Below are 17,867 nucleotides of genomic sequence, written 5' to 3'. Positions count from 1 at the left end.
AAACTGTAGTAAACAATGGTTAATTAGTAAGGGATAAATAAAGCTATCCTGAAGGAACCTAAAATAATTGCGAGGGAACTTAATTATCCGTTGGTGCCCGAGGCAATCATTGACGGGGAGAATGTTCCAGGACTGCTGCTGGGTCCTTAAATAACATACACCAATCAGCCACAACATTAAAAGCACCTGCCTAATATTGTGTAGGTCCCCCTCGTGCCACCAAAACAGTGCCAACCCGCATCTCAGAACAGCATTCAGAGATGATATTCTTCTCACCACAATTGTGTGAAAATCCCAGGAGATCAGCAGTTACAGAAATACTCAAATCAGCCCGTCTGGCACCAACAATCATGCCACACTCCAAATCACTGAGGTCACATTTTTTTCCCCATTCTGATGGTTGATGTAAACATTAACTGAAGCTCCTGACCCGTATCTGCATGATTTTATGCACTGCAGCCACACGATTGGCTGATTAGATAATCACATGGATGATTGTTGGTGTCAGATGGGCTGGTTTGAGTATTTCTGTAACTGCTGATCTCCTGGGACTCACACACAGCAGTCTCTAGAATTTTAATGTTGCGGCTGAGCAGTGTATGTCAGAAAGGGCAGCCGGTGGACTTTTTGGTGCCCCCCTTGGGGTGTTGAATCTGCATATAGTGAGTGGCAGCCTGGTCCAGACATACTACATACTGGAATGTGAGCATTGTCCTGTGAACCGTATGCTCTTAAACTGATGACTTACTAACAACAACTACAAAATTCAGTTACTTAGGGGTTTTATCAATGCAATAGTTACCCCAAAACGACTTCTGTCATCATGTTCTCGCTCTCAAGTCATTCCAAGCCCATATAACTTTCTTCTATATAGTCTGAATATGAACATAAATTACTGTCTGTTCATCATTATTTCAGACGACTACATTTATGACACTTTTGGTTGCATTATGCTTTAAGCAAGGGCATAGATTTGGCTCAGACATTGGGGGGGTTGCATCATGAAGCATTTACATGTTTCCATTGATCATGATATAAATATGGGGGGGTGTACTTACTTGTTTTGAGTATATCCTCCCAGAATATATGCCCCTGGCGTTAAGTGTGAAAATCAGTCCCTGTACTGCCATTTATATTAATTTCAGCTGATGGGACATTCATTTAATTATTTCCTTTTTGTTCCACAGAAGAAACAGTCATACTGATTTGGAACGAAATGAGAGCGAATCTTCATTTTTTATAAGTGAAATTTAACCACAAGTAGCAGCTTTCTTGGTACCTATAGCACTTGCACTTGAAAAGATGTGCCCGACTTGCAGTTCTCTGCCTTTTTTAAATTCAGCATAGTCTTGTAATGGGAAAGTGTCCAGTCGATGCACACGTCAGAATCTCAGCAGATGCAGCAGGTCAACCAGATGTTGTTTCATGAATACCACATATCTGAACATCCTACTTATTTAATGTACAGTTTTTATTTTTATTTTAGGGAAGTATTTAACACATATTGGGATGTGAGCTTGTCAGAGTATTAACAGTCACTTCACTTGTCTGAACATGAATGTGACATTAACCGTGGTAAACATCTCACTGTGTGTGTGTGAGGGAGGGTTCAGCTTATCACACACATTAGTGAGCAACATGTAGAAAACACACACACACTTTTCTCTCAGCGGCGAGCTCAGGTAATGGAGCGCAGTCCCAGTTTAATAAACTGGGCCAACCCAAATGGGCCGAACTCTCGCCTCTGGTCTCTGTTGTACCCCAAAAACTCTGGATCCGCCAACCTACATTTGTCAGAGCCAACACTGAACACACACACTCTGAATAACCCACTTTACCATCACACACACACACACACACACACCGCTCTTAATAGCCCCTCAGATGAGTGGCAGTGATCTTAAATTGATTGAAGTAATTAGAGATTACAGCGAGCTCGTCAGTAATAAAGCTGTAATTGGCTCAAGCTGATTCCTGACCTGCTCTTCAACATCCTCTCCATTAACACACCCTACGCACTGATCCAACAGTGTCACGACAAACTCGGAATAATTCATTCAAGTTAACCAGTTGGAAAAATGGTAAGATATCGTACGCTATTGTGCACAATTCATCGACATTACAATTACAGCTGCCACAATGAACTAATCGTGAAAAGTGTGTATTACAGCAGTCCATTGAAGCTACTCCTGTTGCGGAAAAAAATCTGTTTATAACGTGTTTTTTTGCAACAGTGGAGCATTAGATAAATGTTGCTCAATCTCTGCATATAATACAGTTTTGTTTTTCTTTTGTTTAATCAAAATTCATTTCAATTACAATATGAAGAGAAATAATTGACAGTTATTATTTTTGTCATAATCGTGCAGCCCTATTATATGAGTTAGCTTGTATAAATTATACAACACAATTACAAATTAATACAATACAGGAATGTATTTTTAACTAAATGGAAATGATTGCCTATAACAGCAATCAAACTTGATTTATGTGTTCCATATTTATGAACAAAAACCAAATCGTGCAGGCCTACTCGAAAGTGAAAAATCATTTAATATCTTTCATGGCATTCAAAACAAGTTTTTCTTGCTTCCATGGAACAGAAGGGAACTGAGGCTGTCATACTCCAAAAGTCACAATAAAGAGTGTTTCCGTTACACCTTATGCTTAAGCCGACAATGCATGTGGTGACGTAAACACCTGAAATGTGTTCCTTTATCAGGGTATGGTCACAAACGGTTTAAGAAAAAAACAGTCATAGATTTCTTTCCATTACCCCAATGTCTCTCTTCATGTAAACCGGCATTCTCACATCATCAAGTGTTTTGATGTCCAAAACTGAATGATCGAATGATTTCGGATCTCATGTAAACCCTTTTTTTTACATCGTTGATTTTTTGTTGAAGCTGATATTTGGTGGTATATTGGTGTGCATGTAAACAAACTCAATGCTGCAGAATTATCTCACTTTCCACTACTGAAGTCGTAATTACGAGTATGTCACGTTCAGGTGCCTCGTCGGAAAGAAAACGAAACACTGAGGACTCCAGGTTCATTGTATATTTCATGGGGAACTCTTATTTTGACACCGTAATACATGTTAGTCAGCTTATTACGTGCTGTGAGGAATATTGCAAACATACGCTTGTTCACATTACAGTCATCAAATAGTTCTCTTCTTCTGATGTTGAATGTTGGATTTTGACAGATATTAGGGATGAGGTTCGGCATATGAAAAGAGACTATTTTTATTGATTTGAACAGCCCATTTGCATGATCATATTCATTATTTACTGCTTCTTAAAGGAAATATTTTAGAGATCATCACACTAAATCAACCTGTAATGTATAATCTGTACACCTGAATAAAGTGTGCAGTTCCGCCCCCTGCAGGCTGCTCGTACTCACACATTCACACCTGTTTATACCTGTCAGACTCCCCTCCAGCGACACAACACACCTACGAGACACTCAGACAATATGTGTGAGAGCTTTCTGAACCCATCCATGCACAGTATCATCCTTTAGTGCAGTGGTTCTCAACTGGTTTTGCTTCAGGATCCAGATTTTACATCAAGTAGTGACCCAACATAGTAAAAACCTGTATTTAATGTAATCTGGGTCATATTTTCTGTTATCTTGCATTGTTTTGTTCATGGTTTTCAAGTATAAGAGCATGCATTGTACCTAACAGATTTAATATAAACGTATAAGATTTCTGTCAAAATATCACAGTTACTGTTAGTACATGTAGGATGAATGTTGTAATTTGTAAAGCCTTTCTTTTGGCGCATGGCACAATGTTATATATTTTCCTCCTCAGTGCTGTTCAGCATGTCAGGGCCGTCTACAGTTTGAGAGGTTTGACTTCCTCCATTTAAACTAGAAAATTCTCACTAAATTAAAATGTGTTGCGTCAGTTTTGTGATTTGCGCTGCGATGTCAAGTAAAGCCGGTTGATTCGCACACGCTCCAGAGATACAGTAGATTACAGGTTCTGTACTGGCTCGTGAGAAGATGACAAGCATATTCAGCACGTATAAAGTGGCAGGAAAATTTCCAATGGAGGGATAGTCCTGTCATCTGAACAGACAGTTGAGAAACACTGCTTTACTGTGCCTCTCTGTTCAAGTGTTAATGTTGCTCACACTAACAGTAGAGTTTAAGTGCTCAAACTTCATCATATACACTACCCTTCAAACATTTGAACATTTGAAATTTTTATGTTTGTGAAATAAAATGAAAATGACAATTTCTGTTTAAATAAATGCTGTATTCTTCAAACTTTCTGTTCATCCAATTGCATGGGATGCATCATTTCATCTTTAAATACATGACGGGTGGAAACCCTACCTGGAGGTCTAACCCATTCTCATGAGCGAAACTGGATGTGGAAAATCGTGAGTTTATCGGGAGAAATTGTAAATCAGGGGTACAGCGGGAGGAGGGGTTGAAAACGGGAGAAACCCAGTAAAATAGGGTTGGCAGGTATGTTCTAGAAGTCTGTTTATTGTAGATCTTCAGGTAAAGTTTCATCTCAAGCTTTCTGCAGCACTTTCCAAAGATGTCAGTAGTTTGCAGGGCACTTTTGGGAGTGTTCAAGGGAAAAAATATTATTTTTGCAATTCTGTTTGGTGCTGAGGTGCACTCAGTAATTTTTTCTTTATTAAAAAAGTTTGAATCCTGAAGACATGAATTGTAATTTTGGAATATAAGTAGGAAATCATGATCACATTAAAATGAAGATTCCAGTCATATCAGTAATCTTATAAAAGCGGTTTTATTCTACATGGAGAGACTGCACACGTTAGAATCACATGACCAGCTGAATCAGTGGTGTGCACAGACCTTAGCAGGGACGTGGCGAACGGGTAAAAAAAGGCACTGATTTGTTTTTTTAATGAGTAGTAATTCTAAATACTTAGCTCATTTCTTTGTTTTTTGAGTATTTAACCATTTACTTGTGTGTGTGTGTGTGTGTGTGTGTATACTGTAATATAAACTGTATGTAATTGTTTTTCCATTTTTCCTTTATCACAAATAATAGTCTATTCTGTTATATTTCTCACAAAAGCACCGTGGTATTACACTTGTTTATTTATTTATTTCCAGAGATGATCTGTGATAACCTCATGTTTATGACGTGTGTCATAGTAAAACTATGGTATTTTTATAAAAGTATCTTGGAGTATCATGACAGTATCATGAAATATGAACATGATCAATCATTCAGTACCATGGCATTACCCTGGCATTACCCTGGCGAAGGCGCGGTGAGAAAGTGTGAGCGCGAGGCGATTGAATGTGTTTCATAAATGCTACAGGGTCCTTGAATAACCTATAACATGCGAGTAAGAGCAGCCGGTGGAGTTTCTGGTGCCCCCCTAGGGTATGATGGTGTCCCCTAGGGAGTTGGTGCCCTACGCAGACTGCGTAATATGCATATAGGGAGCTGCAGTACTGTGGAAGCATAATGGTATTTTTCTGAAAGTGATTAATGGCTTATTAGTTTCAACAAAACCAAACTGGCTTTGACTGAACCTGACAGCTCCTTCAGTTTATATCAATATTCTATAAAAGACCAATTTAATTTATATCACTGACCGCTCCCATTATAATGAATAAATCTGTCTACACTAGTGGTACATGATGTCAGAAATGTGATCAAGTATTATTCTTTTGATGAACTTACAACACAATACATGGAGTGGACTTTTAATCTGACCCATTACTCGTCTGAGGTAACAGCACTTTGATGCTCCAGGGCATCCATGTTTCCTTCAGAGTGCCTACTTCAAGGGCTCTGCAGTTCAGAGCGAGTTTAGGGCATAGGGAGGATCTTATGATTGGCATCCGCCCCGATCTGCTGTAGCGTGCTCTTCAAGGCACCTCCGCTTCATTTTCTTTAATATGCGCACGATTTACAAAGAAATCTCATAATAACACATTATTACTGTTGCTGTGAGATTATGACGAGATTTTAATTTTGTTAACTATTTTAATTTAATTATTAAAATTTCTCCCCTTTTTCTGGACGACCAAAAGGGCACCTTTAGCTTGCGCCCCTGCTGCCCCCGTTCTGTGCACGTCAGTGAGCCGAATACTACTCACTTAATCTCAGTAACCGTCCTGTTATTGAACACTTTCACTCATTGATTAAAGTAATCATGACTGACTGTGAATACTGCATTTCTACAATAGCATCTGAAACTGAAAACTACTGATTTTAAATGATGCTGCATCCAATCCACTAGGTGTCAGTGTAAGTCCAAGATGACACAAAGACAAAAGTTACTGAGTGCAGCTTAAATATTCATCTTAAACACATAAACTCTTCAATCCTGCTTTTAACAAATGTTTGATCAGCAGAGTTTTACATCCTTAAGGAATATTAGTATATGCTGAAATAAGTCCATGGCAAGAGAAGTCATACTCTAATACCTCATCTGTAAGACCGCATATTTACAGGATGAATTTTCTGGCAGGATTTACAAGCGGGACACCAGAGGCCCGTCTCACGAAGCCAGTTTCTGTGGGAGTTTGAGTTTTGGTTTTTCAGTCTCAAGAAGGCTGGTCGGGTTTTCCTGGTGATAATTGCTTATTTAATTCTTTATTTAATTCAAATTCAAATCAATAAAGTCACTTCCGCTTTATCTGTCGCTTCAAATTAAAGCACAATTCACATGGAAATATACAGTATATATTTAATGGATTTAGATTCATACATTAAATATATATTATTCGTATATATTAAGATACTGTAAGATTGTTTATTTGATTGATTAGCTCTTTTGAACAGCATATTAAAAATGTATTATTGAGTTTCTTTGCATGTCTTTATTAACTGTACCTGTATGCAGTGCGTGATAATGAGTTTTGTTTGTAGAAGTGTTTGTAAGGTGATTCTCTCAATTTAAAGATGCATTTATTGTGGGACGATTCTTTCCACATGAACAAATATTGTGGTTAAAATTCAATTGTAGACTATAACACAAAATGACATTGCTTGCACTTCATTAAATTATATTAGGCTTTTATCATTTTAAATTTTACATTTTTTTATCCACTTTTCTCCCAGTTTGGAATGCCCAATTCCCACTACTTAGTAGGTCCTCGTGGTGGCGTAGTGACTCGCCTCAATCCGGGTGGCGGAGGACGAATCTCAGTTGCCTCCGCGTCTGAGACCGTCAACCCGTGCATCTTATCATGTGGCTTGTTGTGCATGACACCGCGGAGACTCACAGCATGTGGAGGCTCATGCTACTCTCCACGATCCACACACAACTCACCACACGCCCCATTGAGAGCGAGAACCACTAATCACGACCACGAGGAGGTTACCCCATGTGACTCTACCCTCCCTAGCAACCGGGCCAATTTGGTCGCTTAGGAGACCTGGCTGGAGTCACTCAGCACACCCTGGATTCAAACTCGCGACTCCAGGGGTGATAGTCAGCGTCAATACATCGCTGAGATACCCAGGCCCTTCAGTGGCAGCAGCTGTTTCTGTGTAAATGTTTAAAATATAATATTTTCAAATTGATCTCCTGATCTTTAGCGGAGACCTAAATCATGCTGAATGTCTCGCGAGAAGTAAATCGCGGCAACTCTCTGCATTGGCTGTTCGTGGCAGACATCACTCATTCATGTATTCGCGCTTCAGGATTAATCATGAACTCAGGATCAAACTCTGAGTTGACAGAGAACGTTTGTAGAGAGCTTCTTTAGATCAATGAACCTGATCTAAACCGGTTTAGCTCTATCTGGTTTTGTCAACCTGAAACTTCCTCTGAAACTAGCTTTGTGCAACAGGCCTCAGGAGGTTATGAGTTCTTCACACAACAACAGACCTCTTAACCATTAGTACAGAGTCCAGATATTAAAGCTGAAGTCACTTTCAAAGTACTTCTATCCCAGTTTAATATGCAAAGACAACTATAAGTAACCCATTCTTAGGTTAATTTTCTGGAAAACTGTAATCACTCTCTCTGTGGTGCTATAGAAATTCCTCTATTTGTTTTGAGAGACCTGTCCAGCCCAACACAACAACAGTGACTCGACCAATGGCGTGAGTTGGGGCGGGACTATCTATTTGTTTGACCAGAAATCGTTTATTTTTACAGTTCCATTCGGTGCAGAAATTACACACTTCAGCTTGAATAAATCCCAGATAACCCAAAGCCCTGAAAAAAAAAAAATAAAAAATAATAATAATATATATATATATATATACAGGTGCATCTCAATAAATTAGAATGTCGTGGAAAAGTTCATTTATTTCAGTAATTCAACTCAAATTGTGAAACTTGTGTATTAAATAAATTCAATGCACACAGACTGAAGTAGTTTAAGTCTTTGGTTCTTTTAATTGTGATGATTTTGGCTCACATTTAACAAAAACCCACCAATTCACTATCTCAAAAAATTAGAATATGGTGACATGCCAATCAGCTAATCAACTCAAAAAACCTGCAAAGGTTTCCTGAGCCTTCAAAATGGTCTCTCAGTTTGGTTCACTAGGCTACACAATCATGGGGAAGACTGCTGATCTGACAGTTGTCCAGAAGACAATCATTGACACCCTTCACAAGGAGGGTAAGCCACAAACATTCATTGCCAAAGAAGCTGGCTGTTCACAGAGTGCTGTATCCAAGCATGTTAACAGAAAGTTGAGTGGAAGGAAAAAGTGTGGAAGAAAAAGATGCACAACCAACCGAGAGAACCGCAGACTTATGATTGTCAAGCAAAATCGATTCAAGAATTTGGGTGAACTTCACAAGGAATGGACTGAGGCTGGGGTCAAGGCATCAAGAGCCACCACACACAGACATGTCAAGGAATTTGGCTACAGTTGTCATATTCCTCTTGTTAAGCCACTCCTGAACCACAGACAACGTCAGAGGCGTCTTTCCTGGGCTAAGGAGAAGAAGAACTGGACTGTTGCCCAGTGGTCCAAAGTCCTCTTTTCAGATGAGAGCAAGTTTTGTATTTCATTTGGAAACCAAGGTCCTAGAGTCTGGAGGAAGGGTGGAGAAGCTCATAGCCCAAGTTGCTTGAAGTCCAGTGTTAAGTTTCCACAGTCTGTGATGATTTGGGGTGCAATGTCATCTGCTGGTGTTGGTCCACTGCACCCGTTTACCAAGAAATTTTGGAGCACTTCATGCTTCCTTCTGCTGACCAGCTTTTTAAAGATGCTGATTTCATTTTCCAGCAGGATTTGGCACCTGCCCACACTGCCAAAAGCACCAAAAGTTGGTTAAATGACCATGGTGTTGGTGTGCTTGACTGGCCAGCAAACTCACCAGACCTGAACCCCATAGAGAATCTATGGGGTATTGTCAAGAGGAAAATGAGAAACAAGAGACCAAAAAATGCAGATGAGCTGAAGGCCACTGTCAAAGAAACCTGGGCTTCCATACCACCTCAGCAGTGCCACAAACTGATCACCTCCATGCCACGCCGAATTGAGGCAGTAATTAAAACAAAAGTAGCCCCTACCAAGTATTGAGTACATATACAGTAAATGAACATACTTTCCAGAAGGCCAACAATTCACTAAAAATGTTTTTTTTATTGGTCTTATGATGTATTCTAATTTTTTGAGATAGTGAATTGGTGGGTTTTTGTTAAATGTGAGCCAAAATCATCACAATTAAAAGAACCAAAGACTTAAACTACTTCAATCTGTGTGCATTGAATTTATTTAATACACGAGTTTCACAGTTTGAGTTGAGTTACTGAAATAAATGAACTTTTCCACGACATTCTAATTTATTGAGATGCACCTGTATATATATATATATATATATAAGGAATAAAATGCAGTAAATGTATGAAATGACTAAACAGCATATAATTAAGTTAATTTTCTTTCATTTCCATTTGTATTTATAATTAATATATAAAATAGAGATATAAATTGCATAATTTTATTCGTCATATACGTTTAGAATGTTTCTGAAAGTGTGTTCTGTGTAAATATGAAGGTCTTTTCTCTCCCTGCAGATGCTCTGAAAACCAGGACGCTGAAGATCAGCAGCTCCAGAAGAAAAACACGAAACACACGTAAACACACTCATGAAGAACCAGAAAGAGCAGCTACAGAGAGAACACTGCAGACCGACTGCTAAAAGTGTCCACAGGTAACACACAACAACACACTCACTGCCTACAGACAGATAGACAGACAGGCAGACAGACAGATAGACAGGAAGGGATTTTGTTGTGATTTTTGATTGGGAGCTACTGCAAAACCGTAATTCCGATCAGTTAGAAAAGTCATAATAACCCATCTGAAGGTCTGTGCAATGTTTGGTGCATGTAACTTGAAAGCTCTAGGAGGAGTTTGATCATTTTGGGGTTGTATTAGGGATTTTAGAAGAACTTTACAATAACAGTATTGTGGTGTTGAAGACAATGCCATAAATACATGAAATGTGTGTGTGTGTGTTTGTGCAGTAGGGTATGAGAGCGCTACAACATCATGCGGTTTCTGAGATGGAGGAGTGAAAGTTCGGCTGCACACACACAAGGTGAGACACACACACATACACACACACACACACACGGTAATCTGTGATAATCTGTGATAAAGCTGCTGCTGTCATCAGAGTTTCTGTTTGTCAATCAGCTGATCAACACAAACACACATACTATCATTGAACAACATTCATAGAGCACAACATCAACTGTGTGTGTGTCTGTGAGGTCATGTTTTATGTAAATTGGGGTGGAGAGAAAGACAAACCACAGGATGAATAGTTACAACTAGATTTGTGAAGAGAAACTATGAAGTTGTCTTGACAAAGACTGAAAGTTTCAAATAATCAAGGTGATGAAGGTAATCAATAATGAAGGTTTTTTAGGCCTTACAGTCAGACAGACAGTGCTTTACTAAGTGGTTGCTAAGGTCATCTGAGTGGTTGCTAGACATTCCTAGGGTGTTCTAGCTGCTTTTTTTGGTGTTGGCTGGTTGCTAGACAATGCGTCTCATTCGTCCACATACAGTGATTTTGACTCATCCAGTTATTAAAATCAATGACCCTTAAAATCTACAGACCCTCCGGCGGGTCCAAAGGGGGCGCTATATCTCGAAAAAAGTTCACGCTTAGAACGTTAAAGTGTCCATATACATAAGTCAGGCATATGAGGTATCGTTTAAAAGCTTAGAATCTGATCTTTTCAGAGGTAAACATCACTTCTGCATTTATGTTACTTAAAATAACAAAATAAGGGCTCAAAACATTCACATTGAAAATTAGCATAATGTGGTAGAAATATTAATATTAATATAAAAATGCTTCACATAGCACATAATTAGACAAGTCATATATCAAATGAAAGCTCTCACTCTCAGGAATGTGACTGTATTGCCAAAGTGAAATATGATTTCTTTAAAGACCTATTATGCAAAATTCACATTTACATGGTGTTTGAACATAAATGTGAGTCGGCAGTGTGTGTACACAACCACCCTACAAATGTTAAAAGTCCACCCACTCCTCTTTCTTATATTTCTATTAATCTAAAACAGTGTCTCAAAATGATCGGTTTTCATATCCGCTCTAAAGTGATGTCACTTTAGAGCAGGCCACGCCCACGACTGGTGACAGACTCCACTCTATTATCAAAGATGCTCCCCTGAGTGATCGACACACAGTCCACCATTTTTTTCTGCGCTGGAGCAGCTACAGTGAGAAGAATAATGTCTCAACTTCGTAAGCGTCATACGTGTTTTGTTGTTGACTGTAAAAGTGAACATAAGAGTCTTCATGTACTCCTGGCATCAGAGAAGAAAATATGCCCCAAAACATACCAAAATTCATGTATGTTTGAGCAAATCATTACACCGGACTGCTTTGTGAATGAGGGTCAATATAAAGCAGGATTTTCTAAATATTTGACTCTCAAGCATGGATCAGTACCAACTGTTTGTGTTCCAGCTTTATATCCTGAAGATGTAAGTATCGCACTTTATATTTTGTGAATGTTTGCAAATCGCATGACGCAAGACAACCCCCTAAAATGTCATGTCTCGTTATAGCGCATAGCTAACGTCATTACAGTATATTTTTGTGTTGCTCATCCATCGTTGCTAAATGGCTGAAAAACACTCCGGTATTTACGGTGTCAATCATATTGGTTCTGATTTGTTGTTGCTATAGTATCCGAAGCACCAGCTGTAAAGGCATAGCCCTGTTCCAGAAAGGGGGCGGGGAGCAGCAGCTCATTTGCATTTAAAGTGACACACACGAGAACAGCGTATTTTTGATTCCACCCAAAAAGAGGCATTTACAACATGGTATAATAAATGATCCGTGGGGTATTTTGAGCTGAAACTTCACAGACACATTCTGGGGACACCTGAGACTTATATTACATCTTGTAAAAAGGGACATAATAGGTCTCCTTTAAGTTAACATATACAAACGTCTCTTTTATGCTCTGATAACTGCTGCTGTAAGCCCCAAATAGCTAAACACTTTATATCTGCTTTTACCTTAGTTTTCTAGAAAATGAGCCATTGTTTACTTGTCTGTGAGCTTGCTTGTGTGAATAATCCAATGTCATATCTTAGATGTCCAGAACAAAATATGCCATCCAGAAGGAAAATCATGCAAAAAAAAAAAAAAAAAAATCAACTATTAATGTTATATATCATCAAGAAGGGAAGGATTCTAATTCAGCTTTCTAATGACACCAAGATTGAGCTTCTAGTCCACTCAGAGGCCGAGATATTCAATGAAATAATGAGGATGGTGCTTGAACTGAAAATTAGACTGAATGTCTATGGACGAGGGCTAAAATGTGTTAGAGCGCCACCTACATTTCAGATCTGTATATTGTCAAGAAAGGTGGTAGAGAAACATATACTTTTTCTAGTGCTTACTGAAATCTAGTGGAATAAAATGAGACTTACTACTCAAAGTGAGGTAGAGTGAACAGAACCAGAATTACATGTTTACAAATTCTTTTTTTTTTTTATTATTGGGCGGTTCTCTGAAAAATGCAGTTAGTCCACAGTATGTGTAAATAGTGAGCTTTTAAATTTGATTGTGAAAAATTGTGGGCGGCAGTCCAAAAATGCACTTACGGAAGTAAGGAAGTACGGAATGTGAATCTTATATTTTACTCAAAGCACACAATTTATTCTGTAACAGTGTGGGTTATTTGAGCAGTGACGTCTGTAAATCGTCCTTGAGGTGGGAATACTTTTCTCTGTTAATGAACTTCAGCTGATGTGTTACTGGTGTAATTCCTGTGTGTGGAGTTTGTCCATGTAAACAGTATTTTACAGACGTCAGCTCTTGTGTAGTCACACTTTTGACTTTCAGCAGGAAGTTTGGTCCAGTCTGTAGCTTTTTCTGTCCTAAAAGATGATTCCATACCTACACACACACACACACACACACACACACACACACACACACGTGTTTTTTGTGTTTGTTATGTGTTTGTTGTGTGTGTGTTTTGTGTGTGTGTGTTTGTTTTGTGTGTGTGTGTGTGTGTTTGTTGTGTGTGTGTGTGTGTGTGTGTTTGTTATGTGTTTGTTGTGTGTGTGTTTTGTGTGTGTTTGTTGTGTGTGTGTGTGTGTGTGTGTGTGTGTGTGTATGTGTGTGTTTGTTATGTGTTTGTTGTGTGTGTGTTTTGTGTGTGTTTGTTGTGTATGTATGTGTGTGTTTGTTATGTGTTTGTTGTGTGTGTGTTTTGTGTGTGTTCGTTGTGTGTGTATGTGTGTGTTTGTTTTGTGTTTGTTGTGTGTGTGTTTTGTGTGTGTTTGTTGTGTGTGTGTGTGTGTGTGTGTGTGTGTGTGTGTATGTGTGTGTTTGTTATGTGTTTGTTGTGTGTGTGTTTTGTGTGTGTTTGTTGTGTGTGTATGTTTGTGTTTGTTATGTGTTTGTTGTGTGTGTGTTTTGTGTGTGTTTGTTGTGTGTGTGTGTGTGTGTGTGTATGTATGTGTGTGTTTGTTATGTGTTTGTTGTGTGTGTGTTTTGTGTGTGTTTGTTGTGTATGTATGTGTGTGTATGTGTGTGTGTGTGTTGTGTGTGTGCGCAGTGATGAACTGTTGTGGTGTATTTTCATGTCTAATGACATGTAATTATATCAGATTAATTTGAGTTCATTAAGTGTTTGGTACATGATGATCGTGTTCTGATGGAGTGATTTTATGAATAAATGAATGTTTGATTATTTATGCGTGTCTGTTACTAACTGGTTTATTCAAACTGTTTTGTTTGACTCAGTGTCACAGTTAAAGTCTTTATTTAACACTGTTTCTCAGATCAACATTAATTTTTCCATTGTTTCTATCATAAACATTCAGTATATATTTAAAGCTCCACTATCATCTTCTCTAAAGATTTCAAGCTGTCATCGTTTAATCACCCTCATGTTGTTCCAAACCTCAATGATTTTTTTCTTCTTCTGTGGAACACAAGAAAGATGTTTAGCAGAATGTTCACGCTGCTCTTTTTTACACAACAAAATCATACAATCCCCAAAAATGTCAAAAAGCAGCATAAAAGGATCAATAATAAAAGTAGTCCATTTGACTCGCACACTATATTCGAAGTCTTCTGAAGTCAGAAAACAAAGCGCCACAGTCTGTTTCCAAAAGTAAAAATCCCATTCATTTTCTCCATAGGGGAATTTATTTTTAACTCTTTAAAGACAGACCTACCGTGAGCTCTGAGGTTGTTAATTGATGATATATGCTTCTGTTGAAGCCATCAGTCTGCGTTATTTCAACGTATTTCAAATCGTGTTTGATAGCGCAATTCCTGGTTAAGAATTACACTACCCATAATCCTAAAGAAAGATTCACCACGGTTGCACTCTTTAAACCTTATTCACGGTAGTGCCATGTTTAGTGGGAATGAAACTGTGAGGGTTAGACGTACCGTCTCTTCAATGACATGCACTGTATAAAACTATCAAAAGATCCTAAATCACATGTAATTTTCCACAACTCATGTTGTCTGGCATTTCTTGTAAAGATATTTTTTCAATGTCTCATCAGTGGAACGATCCAAAAACACTTTAAACAACTGTATAACCCATTGAAGGGACTGTACGTCTATCCCTCACAGACTCGTTTTCATTCCTGTCAAAAAGATGACGCTGCTGTGAACAAAGTCTATAGCTATCCATTGATGCTTACTGAGCTCTCCAAATGAGGACATATCATTGTTTATATATAAAGCTAATTATGATTACAGTAGACTAATGCAAACCCTAAAATATTTTTTATGCATTTTAGATTTTACGAAAACATTCACTTCATTTATAAGAATTGGTTTTCCAATTGAGAACATCCCTGAATGTCCCTAAACTGAGGTTTTTTCAGATTTAACTCAATTCTGGGGACAAATTTATAGCTAGGTATGTACAACCACTCACACACATACTGTATATAGACACATGCTCACACACACACTAATGTAATGGTGCTCCTGAAATAGCTGCATGAGCTGAAGCTGTAATCTGTGAAAAGCATCAATCAGTCAACCTCATCTCACTGATTACAGACAGGTGTGTGTATGTGTGTGTGTGTGTGTGTGTGTGTGTGTGTGTGTGTGCGTGTGTGTGTGTGTGTACGCGTGCAGTATTTGTGTATTTATTCAGTATGTGTGTGTGTGTGTGGACTTATAGAGTTTCATAAACTGGAGTCTTTTATGCTAATTTCAGTGACGTGAGCGGCTGCTGCAGCTGGGCGGTGTCTAAGAGTGTATCACACAACAGATCAGTGTGTGTGTGTGTGTGTGTGTGTGTGTGTGTATCAGGCTATCAACTGTATTGAGAGGTCTATTTTAATAGTTGCTATGGAAACTGAGTGGCCGAGAGAAGTGCAGACTCACATCTGTGAACTGTGTCACTCACTGCATCTCCAACACTCTCCTCTCTGCTGTTGTGCTGTTCAATTGCTCATTTACATCTATCTCTCTATTAACAATTATCACAAGCACCAGCGATTAGATCCTCCTCCAGTCTGCCCTCTCACAGAACCACCTTCAAACGAAACCTCTCAAGAACCTCCATCAAATTCCAGTTCATCCAAAAATGAAATTCTGTCATTATTGACATCAAGACATTTGGTCTCGAGACACGAAGAGAACCAATGAGGTTTGATGTTATTGACATATTTGTTTTGATTTGAGAGTGAATAACAAGCATTTTTATTCACACAAAGTGTTCAAATGGCTGCAGAAGATTTTGAGATATCGACTACTTTTACTGTGGTTTTGTGGTTTATCCAAACCTGGAGTTAAGCGCCTTGCTCAAGGACACAATGGTAGTGGTTGTGGGGATTGAACCAGTTGTGTGCTTTAGCCCACTACCATCCCTCCTATAGACACAAACAGTCAGATGATTTGCATTAAGCACTGATTTTATTGACATTAAAAGCTTTGTAATATTGGCTTTTTATCATTTCAAATCTGTTTTGAAGCACAATATTGTCTGAGCAAAAAATCATTTAGATGTATAAATCGTGAACCAAGCAGGCCCAAAACAAACATCTGTCTTTCTCCATCCATCAGGGGAGAGTTTATCTCATCCATAATAAACAACACTATCTTGCTTTGAGATGCAAGACACTCCCATCAAATATTGATCTTGGAGAGAGTGTGTACGGCCGCTTGCTTCTACACTATTAATGTCTGTCACAGACACTGGTGTAACACTTTCCTGCCGGCAGTGTTGCTCTCTGGTGTGCTGTGCTGGAGAAACCTGCAAGGGTTGGATCCATGAGCAATCGAGACACTGGACCTGAGGTTATCCAGTAGAACAAAACCGGTAGTAATTGACTGGAATGTTCAGTATTGACGAAGCGCTTGAAGTCGGTGATATTAATAACACTAAAATGGCTTTGTGGTCCACACAAACAGCGTCATGTGCTGAGCAAGGCTTTCCACAGTGGATCTCCATCAAAGGGCATCTACACACACTGTGATGGGGTTTTTGAAGGACAGAAATGCATGAGATGCGTTTTGAGGGTGTTGGAAATTGGAAGGTCAGTTTGAAAACTAGCAGGAATACAGCGAATTGGTTTTCAGAAAGCACAACTTGACCCGCCTGTCTGACATTCTTATTGGTCAACTGATGCCTCCGTCACAGTGCGCAAAAGTAAAAAATGTTCTCAATACTTTGGTTGCATGACAGATCCTAACTTTTACAAACACCTGCATTTCTTTTCCTCTATGTCCTTGCAATGCACTATCCCCACAGAAATCCGTGGATTTTAAATGTTCAGACACAGCATAAACTCTAGGGCTAAGTGTTAATACAGATTTCCCCAACTGATTTGATTCCAATTCACAAGTTCTTGATCCAATTCCGATTTTAATACGATTCTGATTCGTTTGGGTATATTTCATTGAGAAGATCCATTTTTCTTACATATGAAAGAAAGTCTCTCAGCTAATGCTGTAAATTAAACAGGGAACCTTCTAAAGGCCCCAATATACTACCGGAGAAGTTGTTCTTCATTCTTCATTCAGGGGTAAAAAGAAGTTCTACACAGCTGAGCAACGGTATAGAAGTACATTTAAATATGAAGACACTCAGTAAAACCTTAGAAATGTGTTATCAATGACTTTATGCCTCATTCTATGAGTAGAATTCACATGAGCTCAGTAAAAGAAGCTGTTTTAACCACTCAATGATGTTTTATAGTAATATATATGCTGTAGAAAATGTTTACAATGTGACTTCATGACGCTAATGTGCTAACATGCTATACGTGGCCATAATATGTGCCGATTACACTCTGTTATTGTAATTTAAGATGGCACTGATACTACTGCAAAGATGAGTATATACAAGTGTTAATGTTCAGAATAAAGACAAAAGAATGATAAGAGAGGCAT

General features: G+C 38.6%; 1 protein-coding gene across 1 annotated transcript in view; it reads left to right on the top strand.

The window, feature by feature from the left end:
* LOC127451204 (glutamate receptor ionotropic, NMDA 2B-like) overlaps nt 1-17,867 on the top strand; it is a 116,023-nt gene that overhangs the window by 54,465 nt on the left and 43,691 nt on the right. The window contains 2 exon segments of the mRNA XM_051715704.1: nt 10,006-10,142; nt 10,459-10,532. Coding sequence (XP_051571664.1) covers nt 10,484-10,532 — 49 coding nt within the window. The 5' untranslated portion in view covers nt 10,006-10,142; nt 10,459-10,483.

Source organism: Myxocyprinus asiaticus, chromosome 14, assembly GCF_019703515.2.
Source record: "Myxocyprinus asiaticus isolate MX2 ecotype Aquarium Trade chromosome 14, UBuf_Myxa_2, whole genome shotgun sequence".
Taxonomy (NCBI): Eukaryota; Metazoa; Chordata; class Actinopteri; order Cypriniformes; family Catostomidae; genus Myxocyprinus; species Myxocyprinus asiaticus.
This window is presented reverse-complemented; position numbering and strand designations above follow the sequence as displayed.